This window comes from Hibiscus syriacus, unplaced genomic scaffold (genome assembly GCF_006381635.1).
Source record: "Hibiscus syriacus cultivar Baekdansim isolate YM2019G1 unplaced genomic scaffold, ASM638163v2 tig00116989_pilon, whole genome shotgun sequence".
In the NCBI taxonomy this organism is placed as follows: domain Eukaryota; kingdom Viridiplantae; phylum Streptophyta; class Magnoliopsida; order Malvales; family Malvaceae; genus Hibiscus; species Hibiscus syriacus.
The window spans coordinates 9,110,917-9,131,170 of NW_024063508.1; the positions used below are offsets into that span (position 1 = coordinate 9,110,917).

At 36.8% G+C, this 20,254-nt stretch overlaps 1 protein-coding gene across 1 annotated transcript; it reads left to right on the forward strand.

The window, feature by feature from the left end:
- Positions 1 to 5,349: 5,349 nt before the first annotated feature.
- Positions 5,350 to 6,072, forward strand: LOC120193167. The gene is made up of 2 exons (XM_039195748.1): positions 5,350 to 5,758; positions 5,837 to 6,072. Exons 1-2 carry the CDS (start codon positions 5,350 to 5,352, stop codon positions 6,070 to 6,072), a joined length of 645 nt encoding a protein of 214 aa, XP_039051679.1.
- Positions 6,073 to 20,254: the final 14,182 nt, after the last annotated feature.

The window sequence follows — 20,254 nt, forward strand, 5'->3', positions numbered from 1 at the left end:
AGACATGTCACATCTTTACGAATCACGAAAGTCTGAAGTATCTACTTACTCAGAAGGAGTTAAACTTGAGGAAAATAATATGAGTAGAGCTTTTAAAGGAATATGATTTTGTGATCGAATTTTATCTGGGTAAAGTGAACGTTGTTGCTGATGCGTTGAATATTAAGACTGTAGTGGAGTTATGAGTTTGATGGAATCGGGAAGTCTTTTGGTCGAGTTAAGAGTTGAGTCTGGGTTAGTGGGTGAGGTTAAGAGGTTGTAAGGTTCAGAAGATCGATTGAATGTCCGAGTAGAGCAAGTCATTCGAGATGAGGCCCCTGGTTTTAAGTTACGCGATAGAAGCATAATGTACTTTTGAGGGCATCTATGTGTGTCCTTAAATAGAAACCTTCATAACAAGATACTTAATGAGGCATATTGTAGTCCTCTTTCCATTCATTTGGGTAGCAACAAGATGTATCAACAGCTCTGACCATTGTATTAGTGCTTACGCATTAAGAGATAAGTGTCCAAATTTGTTGCTATGTGCTCAGTGTGCCAACAAGTCAAGGCAGAACATCAGGTTCCCTCAAGATTATTGCAGTTGGTTTAGACTTCACAGTGGAAATGTGAGAGAGTAACGATGGACTTTGTAACTAGTCTACCGATGACAAGATTTCAGCATGATGCAGTGTGGGTTATAGTCGACCGCTTGACCAAATCTGCTTATTTCTTTTAGGTACGTATAGACTACATGTTAGAGAGATTAATTCAACTTTACATCTGCGAGATTGTATGGAGTCCATTCTCGATCATATCTGAAAGAGATCCCTAGTTCACTTCTCGATTCTGGAAAGCATTGCATGGAGCTTTGGGTACTAAACTGCATTATAGCACTACCATTCATCCTCAGACAGACGGGTAGTCTGAGCGAGTTATTCAGATTTTAGAAGATATTCTCAGATGTACCATTTTAGATTTAAAGGGTAGTTGAGAGGATCACTTACCCTTGGTGGAGTTCGCATACAACAACATTTTTTCAAGCAAGCATTGAGATGGCTTCATACGAAACCTTGCATGGGTGTAAGTGAAGAACCCCATTGTGTTAGACAGAGCTCCATAAAAGCATGATAGTAGGCCCTAACATAATCTGAGAAATCAAATAAAAAGTTTAGTTGATTTAGAGTCATCTATCTAACAGACAAATGTCTTATGTTGATATGAATATTAAGGATATAGAGTTCTTTGTGGGAGACAAGGTATTTCTCAAGGTTTCCTCATGAAAAAAGGTACTTTATTTTGGACGCAAGGTTAAGTTGACCCCAAGATTCATTGGATCGTATAAGGTTATAGAGAGAGTTGGGCCAGTGACTTATCGGTCAGCTTTGCCTCTAGAGTTAGAATGCATTCACAATGTGTTTCATGTCTCTATGCTCTGATGATATTGATCTGATCCATCCTATGTTATTCCCATAGAATAAGTTGAAGTAAGGTAAAAACTAACCTATGAAGAAAAACTGATCTTAATCATTTCCATAGACATTAATGAACTGTGGAACAAGAGGATACCAATAGGAAAGGTTTTGTGGAGGAACCATGGCATTGAGGAGGCAAAATGGGAACACGAGGAAGATATACAACTTCAGTATCTTCACCTTTTATATTCAGGTAAATTTTGAGGACGAAATTTTTCTTATGAGGGGAGAGTTGTAAATCCCTGAAATACGGGTTAGGAGTTTTGGGTTTATTTAAATGACCTTTAGAATATCTTTTCCTTAGTATATGAAACTTTGGACCCAAGTGAATTTCATTTAGGCTTGGGATGAGCCCAACTAGTTTATAAAGGGGATAATTTTAATCATACATCAAATGGGAATAACTAGGTGGGTAATTAACCCATTTTTCAAACCAAAGGTTGAATCCCATTTATTTGGGATGATATCACGTATACACGACGCTCCTCTTTTTCATCCCTTTGTTTATTTCTTCATCTCTTCTTCTTCATCTTTTTCCCCTCCAAGGTTAATAAAATCTTTGAACTTTAAGGTTTCCAAATATCCTCATAAACAACCATGGTAAGAACTATAATCTCCTCATTTGTAGCTTCGATTCAAGCCTTTAAACATAGTTTTCGATTAAGTGATCAAAAAGTGGGTTTTATATGGGTTTTTGATCTCTGAGAATTTCAGTTCGTTTTTGGGAAGTTTTGTGTTGTAAGAATCATTTGTAGTGTTCCCTTAAGTTTAAAATGAGTTAACAACTCATTTTCTTGGCTTTGATTAGTGCATGAGTTAGGGGAGAGCTTAAAGGCAAGAGGTAAGAAAAAGTTAACCCTTGGGTGATTCAAGAACATTTTTAGTCACCAAACTTCAAGGTAACACGATTCTTACTTGTCCATACTGCATGTAGATCATGATATGAGCATTTTCGTAGGTTATGTTCATGTAAGGATGCTAGAGTGATTTCATGGCAATATTCGTTTTTGTTGTTTGTAAGCATGAAAATTAGTAACTTTTGACCTCTAAGACACTAAATAAGACTATAAAAATGTTTGTAAGTCTTAGGGGAGTAAACAGGTGAGTTTTAGGTATGATTTCAAGCTCAAAATAGAGCACCCAGGTATCGTCGGTATTGATACTGGAATAATTGTACCGATACTATTCTTCGTAATGGGCAAAATTAAGTAATTTATAAGGGTCGTATCGATAATCCTTCAAGGAGTATCAATACTCAGGTTCTTGTATCGATACTCTGATGGCCAATATTGATACTAAGGCTCTATTTGGGAGTATAGATACCCAAGTATTTTTCAAAACAAATTTTGGTATCGATACTCAGGTGAGTATCGATACCCAAGGGGTGAGTATCGATACTGATTCTGCTAGACTTAGGGCTTTTGAGGATGTGAGCTTTCGATGCATATAAATTTCGAACCTCACCCCGACCTCTTGAGGATCTGAGGTAGACTAAGGGCTATAAGTTTTGACTCATGTAAATTCTAGTTCTTAATGCTAAGAAATCATGTTCTGGATAGGATAGTGTAATGTCTAAGATGCACGTAAATTCCTTCGACCACACCACTTGGCTTATCTCATGTTTGATATGTAATTATGCATGTTATGATCTCGCACACCAACATGTTCGTGTAATGAAGGCATGTAGTATTGTATAGCTATTCTTATGGAACTGAACTTGTTAGCTCAGTATGGAATATGTTTTCGTGTGCAGGTTAATAGAGGGGATCGTTGAGGAGCCTATCATATCTGTACATTCCAAGCTAGAAGATTTCTAGAGTATGTCTTGAGTCTCTTTTAGAGGACATGTATTTTATAAGGTCCTTGTGTATTCAAGTCATAACTCTATTTTGATTTAAAACTCTATGGTTGTATTGTATATATTTTGAAGGACTCCTATATTTGTAAATGTTGGGTTTAATTCCCGCTGCAATGATGATGAGTTATTTTGATGATTATAAACGCTTTTAAAAGAAATTTTTGGGTTGACTATTTCGATGGTCCTATGTGGCATTATAATCATGGATCTTCGGGTCAAACTGGATTAAGATGTTACAATATGGACTAACGTGTTGTAATGGCGGCCCAAGCTCATGCCTTTGATATATCCATAGAGACATCGACACCTCAATCATGGAACACAATATGCGTCGTCTCAACATGTTTCAGCATGTACCAGGGTGCTTGATATGTATACGAGTTAACGGGTAAAAAACACACAAAACGTAAGGAAACTGATTAACGGGATCCTTCATATGTTCACCATTGACCGACCTTCATCTTCTATGGTTGTATTGTATGTATTTTTTAAGGAATCCAATATTTGTAAAAGAAATTTTTGGGTTGACCATTTTGGTAGTCCCGTGTGGCATCATAATCTATGGATCTTTTGGTCGAACTGGATTAGAGTGTTACATTTAGTGGTATCAGAGTGTTCATGTTTAATAATTCCTACGACCCTTGGGTTAGAGTCAGTAAGCGTCTTTGTGAGTACATACGCCTAGAATGTCAAGAATACTTAAGATTTTGGAATGACGATAGATACTTCTCTTTCCTTTCTAATTTTAGAATTCGATTATGGCTAATGATGACATTCCGAGTCATGAGGGCCAGGAGGAGAGTCGCACCTCCTTGGCCTAATATTTTGGTAACGAGTATGCCCTTGATTTTAACCATGATGTGCCTGCGGATTTGGGAGTTGACGAGGAGACTTTCTTTTGTGATCTGACTTCGACCTTCAGGTAGATAGTACACGATATTCAGAATCCATCTATCATGCCACCTACCCCACCTATACCCCTAGCCTAGTCTGTTGTGGTGCCTCAAGAGTCTCTGGTGGAGAGGCTCTGGCATTATAGGACAACTGATATTTACGGTTCTAGAGATGACGTCTTTGTTTCTATAGATTAGTGGCTTCGGGAGATGCTTCATACCCTTCGTTAGTTGCATATCACTCCCGAAGGCAAGTTGGATACATCACCACCCTTCTGAAGGGTGATGCGATTGACTGATGGGATACAATATAGATGGAAATAGAGCTAGAGATGACAACCTGGGATCATTTTCTGATAGATTTCGAAGAGAAGTACATCAATGATGCCCATATCGATGATTTATGCGACCAGATTTTACACCTGACTTATGGTGATATGACCGTACTTGAGTATAAAAAAGATTTCCTCAAATTCAGTAAGTATGCACCTGAGCTCCTTTCTACAGAGGCTCACCATTGTAAGAGGTTCAAGGAGGGCTTTATTTGGACATCCTGGCTCTTTTGGTAGTCGATCCTCCTCACGTCTTCGTAGAGCTGGCTTGTCAGGAAAAATCCATGGAGATGACTCTGAACAAGAAATATCAGATGATGAGTGATTCAGTGGGTAACAATAAAAGGGCTCTAAATTCATCTCGACAGTCTCAATCATCATCAAATAAGACAATGGGCCCCAGAGTTTAGGGAAACTACCATCATGACTATCTAGGGGTGCAACCCATAGCTCAGATCGAGGGGTAGGTCTGGTTACCACAAGAGACCTTTATTGTTAGCTTCTGGATCTAGTGGTGATAGATAAAAAATGATACCAGAATATTCAATGTGCCCGACTTGTCGCAGGAGGCACCCTGGGGAGTCCTATCGAGCGACTGGAGGTTGTTTTAGTTATGGGTCCTTGGACCATTTTGTTAGAGATTGTCCCAGAGCTCAGAGTTCAACCCCTACATCTTCCAGAGATCTGCTCATTATGTTTAGCTAGTCTGAGGATCCTTGATCGGTGGCAGGGCTAGTTCAGGGCAGTATATCAGGAATACCACCAGCTCAGAGTCCATCCAAAAGCCCTGAGTAGTATCACACTAGTATACTATGTGCACCCATGAGGGATACAATGTTGCTTATGTGATTTTAGATATATTTATAGTTTTCTCCATTTATGTTACTGCAATAGTAGATACGGGTTCCACCCATTCTTATATTTGTTATAAATTGGTTCAAGAGAGGAATATTTCAGTCGAGGATTTAGAAATAGGGGTCAGAGTGTCTAGTACCCTAGGATTAGACATTTTGGTTAACAAGGTTCACCGTTGTTGCCCCATAGAGCTCCAAGGTGAAGTATTCTTAGCCGATTCGATAGATCTCCCATTTCGCGAATTCGATGTGATATTAGGCATGGATTGGCTTACTGAGAATGATGCAAGTTTAAGGTGCAAGATAAAACAAATTAAACTTCACAAGGACGATGGGACTAAAGTAGTGATGACCAATTGGAGTTCAGGTTACACAACTAAGGTTGTTTCGGTGATAAGGTCGTAGAGGTTATTGAATCATGGATGTAAAGCCTTCTTGGCGTAAGTTGTGGATACGCGTGTTTCTATTTTGACGCTTGAGGATATTCATATTGTCCGAGAGTTCTCCGATGTGTTCCTAGAGGAGTTTCCAGGGTTATCACCAGAAAGTGAGACTGAGTTTAGTATAGAGATTATGTCAGGATCAGCTATGGTGTCCATTGCACCCCACCGTATGGCACTGACAAAGTTGAAGGAACTAAAGAACCAAATTCTAGAGTTTTTGGACAAGGGTTTTATTTGACCGAGCGTTTCACCTTGGGGAGCTTCAGTTCACTTTGTCAAGAAAAATGATTGATCGATGAGATTATGCATCGATTACCTGTATAACTAAACAAGTTAACTATCAAGAATCACTACACTCTCCCTTGGATTGATGATCTGTTCATCCAACATAAGGGTGTATGTATATTTTGCAATATATATTTGAGGTCAGGGTATTATCATTTGAATTTTAAGGATGTCGATATACCTAATATAGCTTTCAGGACAAGGTACGACCATTAGGAGTTCCTCGTGATGTCATTCAGACTCACCAATGCCCTAGCGAGATTCATGGATTTGATGAAACATGTCTTTCATCCTTATCTAAATTAGTTTGTGGTGGTTTTAATTGACCATATTGTTATGTACTCCCGATCCGAGGAAGAGCATGATCAACACCTTCGCATCATTTTAAAGACACTTCAGGAACGTCAATTATATGTCAAATTTGTTACTAAGTGCTCAGTGTGCCAACAAGTCAAGGCAGAACATCAGGTTCCCTCAAGATTATTGCAGCTGATTTAGATTTCGCAGTGGAAATGTGAGAGAGTAATGATGGACTTTGTATCTAGTTTACCGATGACGAGATTTCAGCATGATGTAATGTGGGTGATTGTGGACCGCTTGACCAAATCTACTTATTTCCTTTCGGTACGTATGAACTACATGTTAGAGAGATTAAATCTACTTTACATCCACAAGATTGTATGAAGTCCATTCTCGATCATATCTGACAGAGATCCCAGTTCACTTCTCGATTCTGGAAAGCATTGCATGGAGCTTTGGGTAGTAAACTCCATTATAGCACTACCTTTCATCCTCAGACAGACGGGTAGTCTGAGCGAGTTATTCAAATTTTAGAAGATATGCTCAGATGCACTATTTTAGATTTTGAGGGTAGTTGAGAGGATCACTTACCTTTGGTATAGTTCGCATACAACAACAGTTTTTCAGACAAGCATTGAGATGGCTCCATACGAAACCTTGTATGGGTACAAGTGAAAAACCCCCATTGTGTTGGACAGAGCTCCATGAAAGCATGATAGTAGGCCCTAACTTGATAAGAGAAATCAAATAAAATGTTCAGTTGATTTAGAGTCATCTCTCTAATAGACAGATGTCTTATGCTGATATGAATCATAAGGATATAGAGTTCTTTGTGAGAGACAAGGTATTTCTCAAGATTTCCCGTAAAAAAATGTACTTCATTTTGGATGCAAGGTTAAGTTGACCCCAAGATTCATTGGATCGTATAATGCTATAGAGTGAGTTAGGCTAGTGGCTTATTGGTTAGCTTTGTCTCTAGAGTTAGAATGCATTCACAATGTGTCTCATGTCTCCATGCTCCGAAGATATTGATCTAATCCGTCTTATGTTATTCCCCTCAAATAAGTTGAAGTAAGGTAAAATCTAACCTATGAAGAAGAACTGATCTGAATCCTTTCTAGAGATGTTAATGAACTTTCGAACAAGAGGATACCATTAGTAGTGGTTTTGTGGAGAAACCATGGCATTGAAGAGGTGAAATGGGAACCCGAGGAAGATATACAACTTCAGTATTTGCACCTCTTCTATTCAGGTAAATTTTGAGGATGAAATTTTTCTTAGGATGAGAGAGTTGTAATTCCCCAAAATACAGGTTAGGAGTTTCGAGTTTATTCAAATGGGCTTTAGAATATCTTTCCCTTAGTATATGAAACTTTGGACCCAAGTGGATTTTATTTGGTCTAGGGTTGAGCCCAACTAGTTTATAAAGGGGATGATTTTAATCATACATCAAATGGGGAAGGACTAGGTGGGTAATTAACCCATTTTTCAAACTAAAGGTTGAATCCCATTTATTTGGTATGATATCATGTCTGCACGATGCTCCTCTTTTTTATCCCTTTGTTTTTTTCTTCACCTCTTCTTCTTAATCTTTTTCCCATCCATGGTTAATACAAAGCTTTGAACTTTAAGGTTTCTAAGTATCCTCAGAAACAACCATGGTAAGAACTATAACCTCCTCATTCCTAGCTTCGATTCAAGCCTCTAAACATAATTATCGATTGAGTGATCAAAAAGTGGGTTTTAGATGAGTTTATGAACTCTGAGAATTTCAGTTCATTTTGGGAAGTTTTATGTTGTAAGAATCATTTGTAGTGCTCCCTTAAGTTTAAAATGAGTTAACAACTCATTTTCTTGGCTTTGATTAGTGCATGAGCAAGGGGAGAGCTCAAAGGCAAGAGGAAAGGAAAAGTTAACCCTTGGGTGATTCAAGAACATTTTTAGTCACCAGACTTCATGGTAACATGATTCTTACTTGTCCATACTGCATGTAGATCATGATATGAGCATTTTCGTAGGTTATGTTCATGTAATCATGCTAGAGTGATTCCATGGCAATATTCATTTTTGTTGTTTATAAGCATGAAAGTTAGTAACTTTTGATCTTTAAGACACTAAATAAGACTTTAAAAATGTTTGTAAGTCTTAGGGGAGTAAACAGGTTAGTTTTGGGTATGATTTCAAGCTCAAAATAGAGCACTCAGGTTCGTCGGTATTGATACTGGAATAATTGTACCGATAGTATTCTTCATAATGGGCAAAAATTAAGTAATTTATAAGGGCAGTATCGATAATCCTTCAAGGAGTATCGATACTCAGGTTCTTATATCGATACTATGATGGCCAATATCAATACTAAGGCATTTTTAAAAACATCGAAGCTGATTTTAGTATTGATACTCATGGGAGTATCGATACCTAAGTATTTTTCAAAACATCAAAACAAATTTTGGTATCGATACTCAGGTGAGTATTGATACCCAAGGGGTGAGTATCGATACTGATACTGCTGGACTAAGGGCTCTTGAGCATATGAGCTTTCGATGCATGTAAATTTCGGACCTCACCCCGACCTCTTGAGGATCTGAGGTAGACTAAGGGCAATAAGTTTCGACGCATGTAAATTCTAGTTCTTACCCCAAACCAATCATGTCCTGGATAGGATAGTGTGTTGTCCAAGATGCACGTAAATACCTCCGACCACACCACTTGGCCTATCTCATGCTTGATATGTAATTATGCATGTTATGACCTCGCACACCAACATGTTCATGTAATGAAGGCATGTAGTATTGCATAGATATTCTTATTGGAATTGATATGTTGAGCAAAGTATGGAATATGTTTTCGTGTGCAGGTTAATAGAGGGGATAGTTGAGGAGCCTATCACATTCGTATATTCCAAGCCAGAAGATTTTCAGAGTATGTCTTGAGTCTCTTTGAGAGGACATGTATTTTATAGGGACCTCGTGTATTCGAGTCATAACTCAATTTTGATTCAAAACTCTATAGTTGTATTGTAAGTATTTTGAAAGACTCCTATATTTGTAAATGTTGGATTTAATTCCCTCTGCAATGATGATGAGTTATTTTGATGATTATAAACACTTTCAAAAGAAATATTTGGGTTGACCATTTCGGTGGTCCTGTGTGGCATTGTAACCATGGATCTTCGGGTCGAATTGGATTAGGATGTTACAGTAAGGACTAACGTGGATCGTAGTGGTGGACCAAGACTGGGCCTTTAATATATCCATAGAGACATCGGCACCTTAATCATGGAACACAACATGCGTCATCTCAACGTGCTTCGACATTAGTGTGCTCAGGGCATCGGCTTTCGAGCTCCCCTTGTGGCCCGTCCTAAAATACAGACCAGGGAGCTTGACGTGTGTGCGAGTCAACGGGTAAAAAACCCAAAAAATCAAAGAAAACTGATTACCGGGATCCTTCACAGGTGCACTATTGACCGACCTTCATCTTCTAAGAAGGTTTCGAGTGAGAGATGCCCATCGAGACCCGAAAGGTAGTGAAATATGCCTAAGATAGACGAAGCCAGAGGAAACTCGGGAGAAGCCCCGCATCGATACAAACATGCAAATCGTTCGTCTAACTTGGGTATAAGAGCGAAAGACTAATCGAACCATCTAAGAACTGATTCTCTCTGATGTTTCCCTTAAGATAAATGAAGCCCTTAGCGAGTTATATTGGGTAAAGCCAATGATTAGAGGCATCGAAGGTGTAATTCTCTCGACCTTTTCATAGAAATAATCAGAGTTAAGGATTTCGATGTTAATTGATTTATAAATTAATCACTGATTTTGGGATTTCCTATTAATTATCTAATTCCTAGATGATTCATCTAAGTTTTAATTAGTTTACTATTGAGTTTAAGAAAATAAAGAATAATCACAAGTCCAAGCATAAACATTCATGCATTGGCCAAATTACCAGTACGTCTTATAAAGTGTACAAAGGGTAGTAAGGTATTACTTGAGTTTTGAGCTACATTGATAGACCATTTAAACACTAATGAATCGTTCTTAACCTTAAATTCGAGGTCCTCTAATATCTCAGATACATAGCAAAAGAAATTACATCAGAAACAAAACTTAATTGTGAAAAATGGATTGAATTAGAAGGTAAAACACTGAAAAACATGTTACCGGGTTTGATTTTTGGTATAACGGACCTAAAATTGAACTCAAAATGTCTTGAAATATCAGGATATGAGGTTTTAGAAAATAGTCAATGCCTATGATATGTGGTCTTAAAGAAAGTCAATGCCCGATCAACGGTCAAACAAAGGCCAATGAAGGTCAACGATTCGCCTAGAAACAACTCGACTTAGCTAAGCATAGCTTGGATCGATTAGGCACGACTCAAATCGACTCAGGCATGACTTGGCCCGATTTAACTGGTCTGGACCGGCTCATGTGGTCTCGATCTGAAAGTTTCCCTCAGGATATAGAGAAACGCCACGTATAGGGGTAACGTGTGGGGGGCGCAACGCTTCTGGTGGTCGGATAGCCACCAAACTTTTCAAAATCACGAATTATGTGATTTTAAGCTAGTGCTCATACTCAATTTGTAACAAAAACTAATGGGAAAACATTTACAAGAATGACCAGAGCGTCTTCCCTTTCACCCCTCACAATAGAGGTGACAGGGAAGGTTTGATCAATTGGGTTCTGATCGAAATGATACATAGAAGTCAACGACAGGGTGGTGAGGTGAACGAATATCAAGATTGACAAGAAATCATGAAAAACAACGGCAGGAGCTCTCCACGAAAAATGGTGTCGATTCTCGATAAGGGGGACTGACGTTTTCATCGCGAGATAACAGTAAGTACATTGGTGGCGACAGTGAACTTTGCGGTTGTCGGACGGTGGAGGTTGAAGCTTCATCTTCAAAGGGCAACGGGCAACGTTGAAGAATGGTTTTTGGGGGTGTTAACTCGTTCAGATCCAATAAAAATGAGTTATAATAATTAAAACATCAATAATACCTTAACCTAGTGGTTAAGGCAATGCACACCATACCCTAAGGTCATACGTTCAATCTTTTTTAGCCTTATTTCATCTTTTTTTTTCAATTTTTCTAGGCTGATAGGGGTTGGGCAGATTTGGGGTTGGGTCTCTGAATTTTCTAGAAATTTAAAACCTATCCTAAAAACTTCATGATCTTGCAATTTGGTCCTCAAAAAGTAAAATAAATTCATTTAAATAAATGAAAATAAAATAGAGGTGTGACAAATCATATGCAATTAACATATATTTTTTCATATTCTTTTTCACATGTATAACTAAAATTTATAATGTTATTTAAATATCAAATATCATCGATTTTTTGAAATAAGACTTGGTTTGATATCATTAACTAATAAGGGCAATAGAGATAGGTGCATCACTAATATCATCTAAAATTATATAATATATTTATAAATATTATTTTAAAAAAAGAGTGATTTTGAAGATAAAATATGGAGTGAAGTATTAAACAAATCAACAAATTGATGACAATGAAAATTTGTGAAGAATTACGGGTAGAGAATCGAATTAAATAAAATATAAAGTTAAGGAATTAAACTAAAAATAATAAAATTTTGGCCAAATAGAATAATTGAATTTGTACATATATATTCTATAGTGGTTGAGGAGTATGTATTTCAAATTTGATCAAAACTAAACTAAAAACAAATCAAAATTGAAGAAATATGAAAATTATGGACCAAATAAAAAAGTAATTAAATTAATATGCTAAAAATCAAAACGATATCATTTTAATTTTCAATTACTTTTTTTGGTTGCCCTCCAGTTCCAAGGCTTTGCCTTGACTATTCTAGACCGACCCGGGTCGCACACCTAGTTTTGGTGGGTGAGTCTCCGAGCGGGGATTTTTTTGCATACACAAGACTCGAACTTGAGACCTTACTTAATCGATATCAAATTGCTTACTACTTCAATCAACTTGTTAGTTAGTTTTCAATTATTCAAACATTACGATTTATAACTTGGCTTGAAGTTAAAATAAGATTAGTGGTCTACATAAGTATATATTTCAAAATTAACAAACATTTGTCTCCAGGATTGAAATTTGTAATGCGCGAACCAACTTACCTTAATGGTTAAAGGAATCGTTGTTGTTCCTAGAGGTTATGGGTTTGAGCACCATCAATTTCAACAGGGTAATTGAGCGTTCATTGTCAAATGGTTGAGAATATTTAAAAAAAAATACTACTTTATAATCACCTCAACTTAATAAAAAAAATTATAGTTGGAAACATTAGGGCCTTGTTTGATAAAAAAATGGAAGCATTTGTGTTTTAAGGTTTTATTTTTCCTTTTGAACATTATTTGGTAATTTTATTTCATAAATATTTTTTAAACTATAATTTTTAATTAAATGAAAAATAATTAATAATTTTTATGCTCAATATAACTATAAGTTCGATGAAACGATGTTAACACATCACAATTCCCTTATATTTTCAACATGTATAATTTTTTTTTGGTAACAAGAAAAAAAAACCACTATGAAACTATTGGTTTAACTACTGCTTATTTGGGAAGTCCAACATTGACGATTGTCAGCACTTCAGCCGGAGATCTTTGGATAACGGTAAGCCCCAGGTGACCTTCATTTTCAAGGTGAGCTATGATGTCATCAAGTCGGTTGACTGCTCGGCTAGTACAAGTGAATCTAACCTTCCACTGCTGGTCAACACATCGACGAATCCGGCGAGTAATGGCGTCGTCTGTCACACCATTCTGCGTGTTAAGGCATCTCACTACTTCAGTGTTATCAATCTCCACAATAACATCGCCACAACCCTTGTTCCAGGCTATAGTAAGTCCATCCAGAACTGCCCAGAGTTCAGCTTGAAACATGGGGCATCGACCTATGTTCCTGTGATAGCTAGCTATCCAGTTGCCATCCTTGACGCGAATGACTCCTCCACTAGTCGCCTCCATTGATGTTCGGTGGACTGCACCGTCGGTATTAAGCTTCACTACGTTGGCAAGAGGCGGTAACCACCCGTGTAAACGACGGATGTTGGTGTGCGTTGGGATTTCCAAGCTTGGTTTTGTCGGATGGTTTGCCCACGTCCAAGCTGACCGAACAATTTCTGGGGCAGACCAGATTTGGCCATTAAAGACCATGCAAGTTGATTTTCTCCAGATGTCTCCAATAGAAATCCACCTGGTCCCAATCTCCGTTCAACATGTATAATTTCCTTTTCTTGATATATGGCATGACATTATATCCAATGATTTTGATTACAGATGAGAATTCACACAATCAACTGTCCATTATTATAATCTAAACTAATCATATTTAAACATCAATTACATTTTGTAACATAATAATCATCATCTTAATCTTATTCTGAAAAATTAATCAAGATATTTAAAATTTTGTTTTAATCTTTCAAATCAAGTTTGTAAAACAAAATCATTCGTAAATCGAGGTTTAATAATCAAGAACGAAAAATGACATTTAAAGATCAGTCTCGTATGAAATTTCCATCAAAATTAGAAATCATGATTGAGGGTATCGAAGCTTGATCTAAAAGGCATAAACAATCCTGAAGAAGATAGAAAACAATGATATCTTACCTCAATCTTGAGAGAAGAACAAAAATAGAGGTGTTGAAGTGAAAATCTAAGTAGAAAATGAGACAAAGAAAAAGTGAAAATCTAGAAAGAAAATGAGACGTAGGAGGAAGAAATTAGAGACAAACCGAAAGGTTTTTGAAAAAACTTAAGTAATTAAAAATTGAAATAGCTATAAATTATTTTTAATAAAAAAGTATATAAATCATTTTAACGATGCAGAGTAATTAATTTAAGGATAAATTATATTATTTGGAGTGTAAATGAATATAGCGTTAAGTGAACTGTTCACATAACATTTGTTTATGTTGGTTTGTTAAACTAAATAAACAAGTATGAACACAATTTTTATGTTCATTTAATACACGAATAAACACCAACAGATGTGTATTCGGTTCATTTATGTTCACAAACAAGCTCGTTATCGACTCAATGTTTATGTTCATGACTATTTATAAACTCGTTTATTTTTTATTTTATTTTTTTACATTTTAAGTATTGGTGAATGTATGAACTAAATTGAACACACGATGAAATTTGAAGTTTAAACTGTAAAGCTTAACGATTTTAAACACTAGTGTTATACATTACCATTTTTAGCTTGCAAATGAACATATTCACACACATATAAACTAATGTTAAATATACATGTTCACGAATGCTACATGAACGAACATGAATACCTTCAAAAATTGTAATGCTCAAATCTCGGGTTAGTAGTTTCGGACTAAACTGAGATGATTTAAATAAGTCCAATAGACTTATAGGAAAGCTTGGACTAATTAAAGGATGGATTTGGGCTTGGATTAAGCCCAAATGATGTCATAAAAGGGTATTTTTAGCACAGGTATGGAAGAGGAAGGACTAAAGGAGCTATTGCGCCATTTTTATTTCAAATGCTGATTTGTTTTAATGGGGTGATGTAATAGGCTAAACCGCTCACCTTTTCTTCCTCATTTTCGTCCTTTCTTGCCCCCTACCTTCTACCTCTTCATTTTTCATAGTTTCCTTTCCCTAAGCAAAGTGTAAAGGTGAAAACTCGGTAATCCTCTAAGTTCATTTCAAAAATTCTAAGGTAAGAATCATGATCCCCTCACCTCAAGCTTTCTTTAAGCTCTCAATCTCAAAGTTTAATCATAATAACCATAGATGGGGTTTAGTGGGGTTCAGGAAACTAGGGATTTCTAGTTTGTTTTTGGTAAGTTTGAGTTAGGGAAAGTGTTCCTAGTTTCATCTTAGTCTCTTAATTAAGTTAGTAACTTATTTCCCATGTTATATTAGTGAGAGAGATTGGAGAAGGCTCCAAAACCAAGGGCAATGAGAAATTGGTTCTTGGTTGATTGAAGACGTGTCCATCAACTTAAAAGCTGGTAACACATTTTTAGCCTTCTTACATCATTTTTGGGTCACTAAGTGCATCTGCTTAGCTTGCATTAATTTATGAAGCGTATGAGTACGTTCACGGTAAATCCTAGTTTATGGTGTTACAAGCATGGAAAAATGACTCTTTATGACCCCTATCAAATAACATAAGACTTAAACATCGCTTGATGACCTTAAGAGGGAGAATGGGTAATGTTGGGTTGTATTTTCATGCTCAAAACAGAGTATTTCTAGGCTTGGGTATCTACGCCAAGAGTATAGACACTCATTCAAACAGTATCGATACTCAATAGGTAGTATTGATGCCATTTATAGATTATGAATTCTAGTAGCCAATTTTGGTATCCATACTCAAAGGAGTATCGATACCATGGGTATCTATAACCTAAGTAAGGGTATCGATACTCAGCCAATTTTTCAAATATCAAAGCCATTTTCTACATCGGTACTCGGAGTAGTATTAATACCCTTATATAAAAGTACCAGTACTCCAATTAAGGGTATCAATATTGAGCAAACTCTCAAAACACCAAAACTATTTTTGGTATCAATACCCAGGATAGGTATCGATACTTAAGGGTCAGTATCGATGCTGTAAGGCCCATTATCGGTACCCTTGCCATGATTTGGGTAAGAAACCCTCTTCGATTTAAGAGTCCAGGTAGAGCAATCAAAGTTCATCGAAACTTCACAAATAAGATTTCAAGTGGAAACAATGCTGATAATTATAATTACATCTAGAAACAATATGAATTAGGAAGTCATAAAACTAGCCTTTGTATGATACTCAGGAAACAACCAGGACACCCGAGTTACTTTAGTAGCAGGATAACATTTGTATGTTAGAATTTCCAGACAAGTCTCAGATAGTGCACAAGGCACTTCATTCCGACCGAGCATAGATGCCTCAAGTACTCAAAAGGAGTAAGTTAATTGGGTGAACGCTTCCGCTGTAGAAATTATGGATCTCACCCTAGGTAGGCTAGAGGGGGTGTTTCTGAGATGTAGTGAAACCCTCATATCGCATCACGATGCCTACCTTTGTGTGTATATTTAGCTTAGCATCTTCATATGCTAATAGTTACGTTTACTAACATGTGCATGTAATGGATGCATGTAATGTAGTTTGGTTATTAGTGTGGCATTGAGCTTGTGAGCTCAGTGATCGAAATTTGTTTTCATGTGTAGGTTCTTAGGAGGAACGTTCGAGGAGCTTATCATATAGCCCGCATTCCAAACTAACACAAGCTTTTAAGTACATCTTGAGTATTTTTAGAGGGCATGTATTGTATATGAACCTTATTGTATTCAAGTCATAATTATATTTTCAAATACATGTCAAACTTATTTGGGATGTATTTTTGGGGACTCCCCGTATTTGTAAACTTCAACACTATGTTTTTATTTTATTGTCATAGATGACTTTAAATTTATGATTTAATTATTTTAAAATGATTTTTTGGGTTAACCACTTCAGGTGGTCTCGTGTGATGTCTTGGTCAATCGATATTCGGATCATATTGGATTAAGACGTTAGATTTAGTGGTATCAGAGCATCAGGTTCATTCTTTCATAAGACCCGCAAGTTAGAGTCAATAAGAGTATATATTTGTACATTTCCCCTAGAGTATTGAGATGTACTTTGGTATATGGAACAACGATAATGTTTTTTCCCCTTGTTTATTTCAAAGAAAAGTCATGGAAGATAGCACCACCCCTAGCCACGAGCGTAGAGAGGAGAGTCGAGCCTTCTTAGCAGGCGACACTGAAAATAAGTTTGTCTTGGACTTTGAGTTATAGATTTTGGGAGATGCTAGTGTCGACGAGGTGACCTTTTTTAAGGATTTGACTGCGGAGGCATATAGTGAGGACCATTCCTAGAACTTCAGTTGTACCACCTACCCCGTTTACACCTTCATCTCCTTCAGTCATAGCTCATCAGGAGTTATTATCGAGAGACTTCGTAGACACAAGATGATCGATTCCTTGGTTCTGAGGACGAAGACCCTGTAGTTATAGATCAGTGGCTTAGGGAGAAGTTACGTACACTTTGATGGTTGCATTTAACCCCCGAGTATAATCTGAAGTACGTTACTATCTTGCAAAAAGGTGACTCCATAGGCTAGTGGGAGACCATCGAGATGGCCATAGAGCTCTATAGACCGATGTAGGAGAACATCTTGTCAGAGTTCAATAGAAGTACATTGGGGAGGCACACAATGATGATATGAGAGACTTATTCCTTCATCTGACCTAGGGAGATCGATCGATGTTCGAGTATGAGAGGGAGTTTCTCCAGTTGAGTAGGTACACATCAGATTTGGTGGCGTCTTAGTACCACCATTGCATAAGGTTCAAGGAGGGTCTCCATCTCGAAATTCTCACTCACTTGGCTATTGACCCACCTGGGATCTTCGTCTAGTTGACTCGTCAAGAGAAGATAATTGAGAGGGTTTTGGGGATGAGGTCTAGATCATTCATGGTTGCTTCAAGACAAAGTCAGAGAGATAGATTCCTCAAGACCCACTCAGGCACCGACCAAGAGATCCAAAGATTCTCAAGGTTCATGAAGGACCCCATGTTTGGACTGTCGGTGCACCCCATGGCGCAGCTGAAACAAAACTCGACGGCCTCACCAGCGATCCAAGTATAAAAAACTGAAATTGGGAGGAAGGGATGCGAATACTTACAGTGGGTTCCTTGAAAAAAAGCAAGGACAACAGTGAATACTGGTGGTGTAGATCGGTTCGAATCGTAAGCCTCCACGAAATCACGTCTCAGCCTCTACTCAGGTCACCCGATTGAGAGCAATATTTTTCTTCCCCAAAACAATTTTGAGAGAAAAAAGGCTGAAGGTTTTGTGTGTGTTCTAAAACGGTTGCTAGACCTAACACACTCTTTTATAGCCAAGTTACCCTAATCATATTAGGATTTTATTATTTCAAAATAATTAAATCTATATTTAATTAATTGGAATTTAATAATCCTTTTTATATCCAAGTTACCCTAATCATATTAGGGATTGTATTATTTCAAATTAATTAAATCTATATTTAATTAATTGAAATTAAATATTCAGGATTATTAAAACATATATTTAATTAACTATAGATATATATTTTAGTAACGTACAACAAGTTGTACATCTTTGCTCGTTTCAATCCTATGGTGTGACCTTGTAGGTTCTTGTAACGTTAGCAGTAATTATTAGAACAATTCTAATATTACATACAATGAGTGACATCTAGCAATATATCATTGTCACATAAGTTACAAGAAAATATGATTCGACATATTATCTTGGTGATTAACTCTTTTATGTATTACATCCTTATGTCCTTTATATCTAGAATAGTCACAAGTCTTGGAATAGTCACACTTGTATAGCCCATCTATTGTTTCTTGATATCTAGAGTAGACTTTAATTAACGAATAGTTTATGATATCTCATATCAACTTATTCGAGCATGGCCATGCGTTTCTAGTCTTACTCAATCAAGTGGCCTATGATATATTTCCTATTATGTAGGAAGGACAAATCCTATCTTAATCATACACACCCACTACATATTTTGAGATATATTCAATAACAGTCTTTATAGAGCAACCAGTTACGGAGCTTGTTTAGCTGCATCAAAACATACAACAATATATGTTGGGATAGTATTGATCTCAAGTCTGAGGATCATACATATAGTCATCACCATGAGCAATGTTATGATTGTCACATAATAATCCAAGACATATGCTCATGGTCGGTCAATCCAATACATTGTTCTCTAACAATATAATAATGTATCAATTTTGACATCTCTTTGTCAATGACAACTCGTTGTCATCAATTAATAACATGTTAGTCTTAAGCGTATTATTATTGTCCATGCCCATAATAATACTTGATTAGGGATCTTTTAATAATAATAATTATGTCATTATATGGACTTTATTATCTTCCAGTTTATGTTAAACACATATATATAAATGAAAGAAATAGCGGCAATGCCTTTATTCAATAAAATCGATAAATAAAAGTATTATTACAATCATCATATGATTGGTCTTTGGGCATACTCTAACAATCTCCCACTAGCACTAAGACCAATCATTCACATATCTAATACCGAGTGACTCAGTGTAACGATCATACCTCTGTTGTGTAAGAGGCTTCATCAAGGGATCAACAATGTTGTCATCCGTGTGTACTCTACATATTTCCACATCTCCTCGATCAATGATCTCTCGAATGAGATGAAAGCGCCTAAGAATATGTTTGGATTGTTGAAGAGATATGGGTTCCTTTGCTTGTGCAATGGCTCCATTATTATCACAACGGAGTTCTACAGCATCTGATATGCTAGGAATAACCCCTAATTCCGATATAAACTTCTTGATCCAAACAGCCTCTTTTGCTGCTTCATTAGCTGCAATGTATTCAGCCTTTGTTGTGGAATCAGCTACTATGTCTTGCTTCGAACTTTTCTAGCTCATAGCACCTCCATTAAGACAAAACACAAAACTCGATTGCGATCGTGAGTCATCCTTGTCAGTTTGGAAGCTAGCATCAGTATAACCTTTTATACTAAGCTCTTTCTCCCCTCCATAGACAAGAAATTTATCCTTAGTTCTTTTTAAGTACTTAAGGATATTTTTAACCGCAACCCAGTGATTTTCACCAGGGTTTACTTGATACCGACTAGTCATGCTTAGAGCATACGATACATCTGGTTGAGTACATATCATGGCATACATTATAGAACCAATAGCCGAAGCATATGGAATCTTATTCATCCGTTCTCTTTCTAGTGGAGTTGAAGGACACATTTCCTTAGAAAG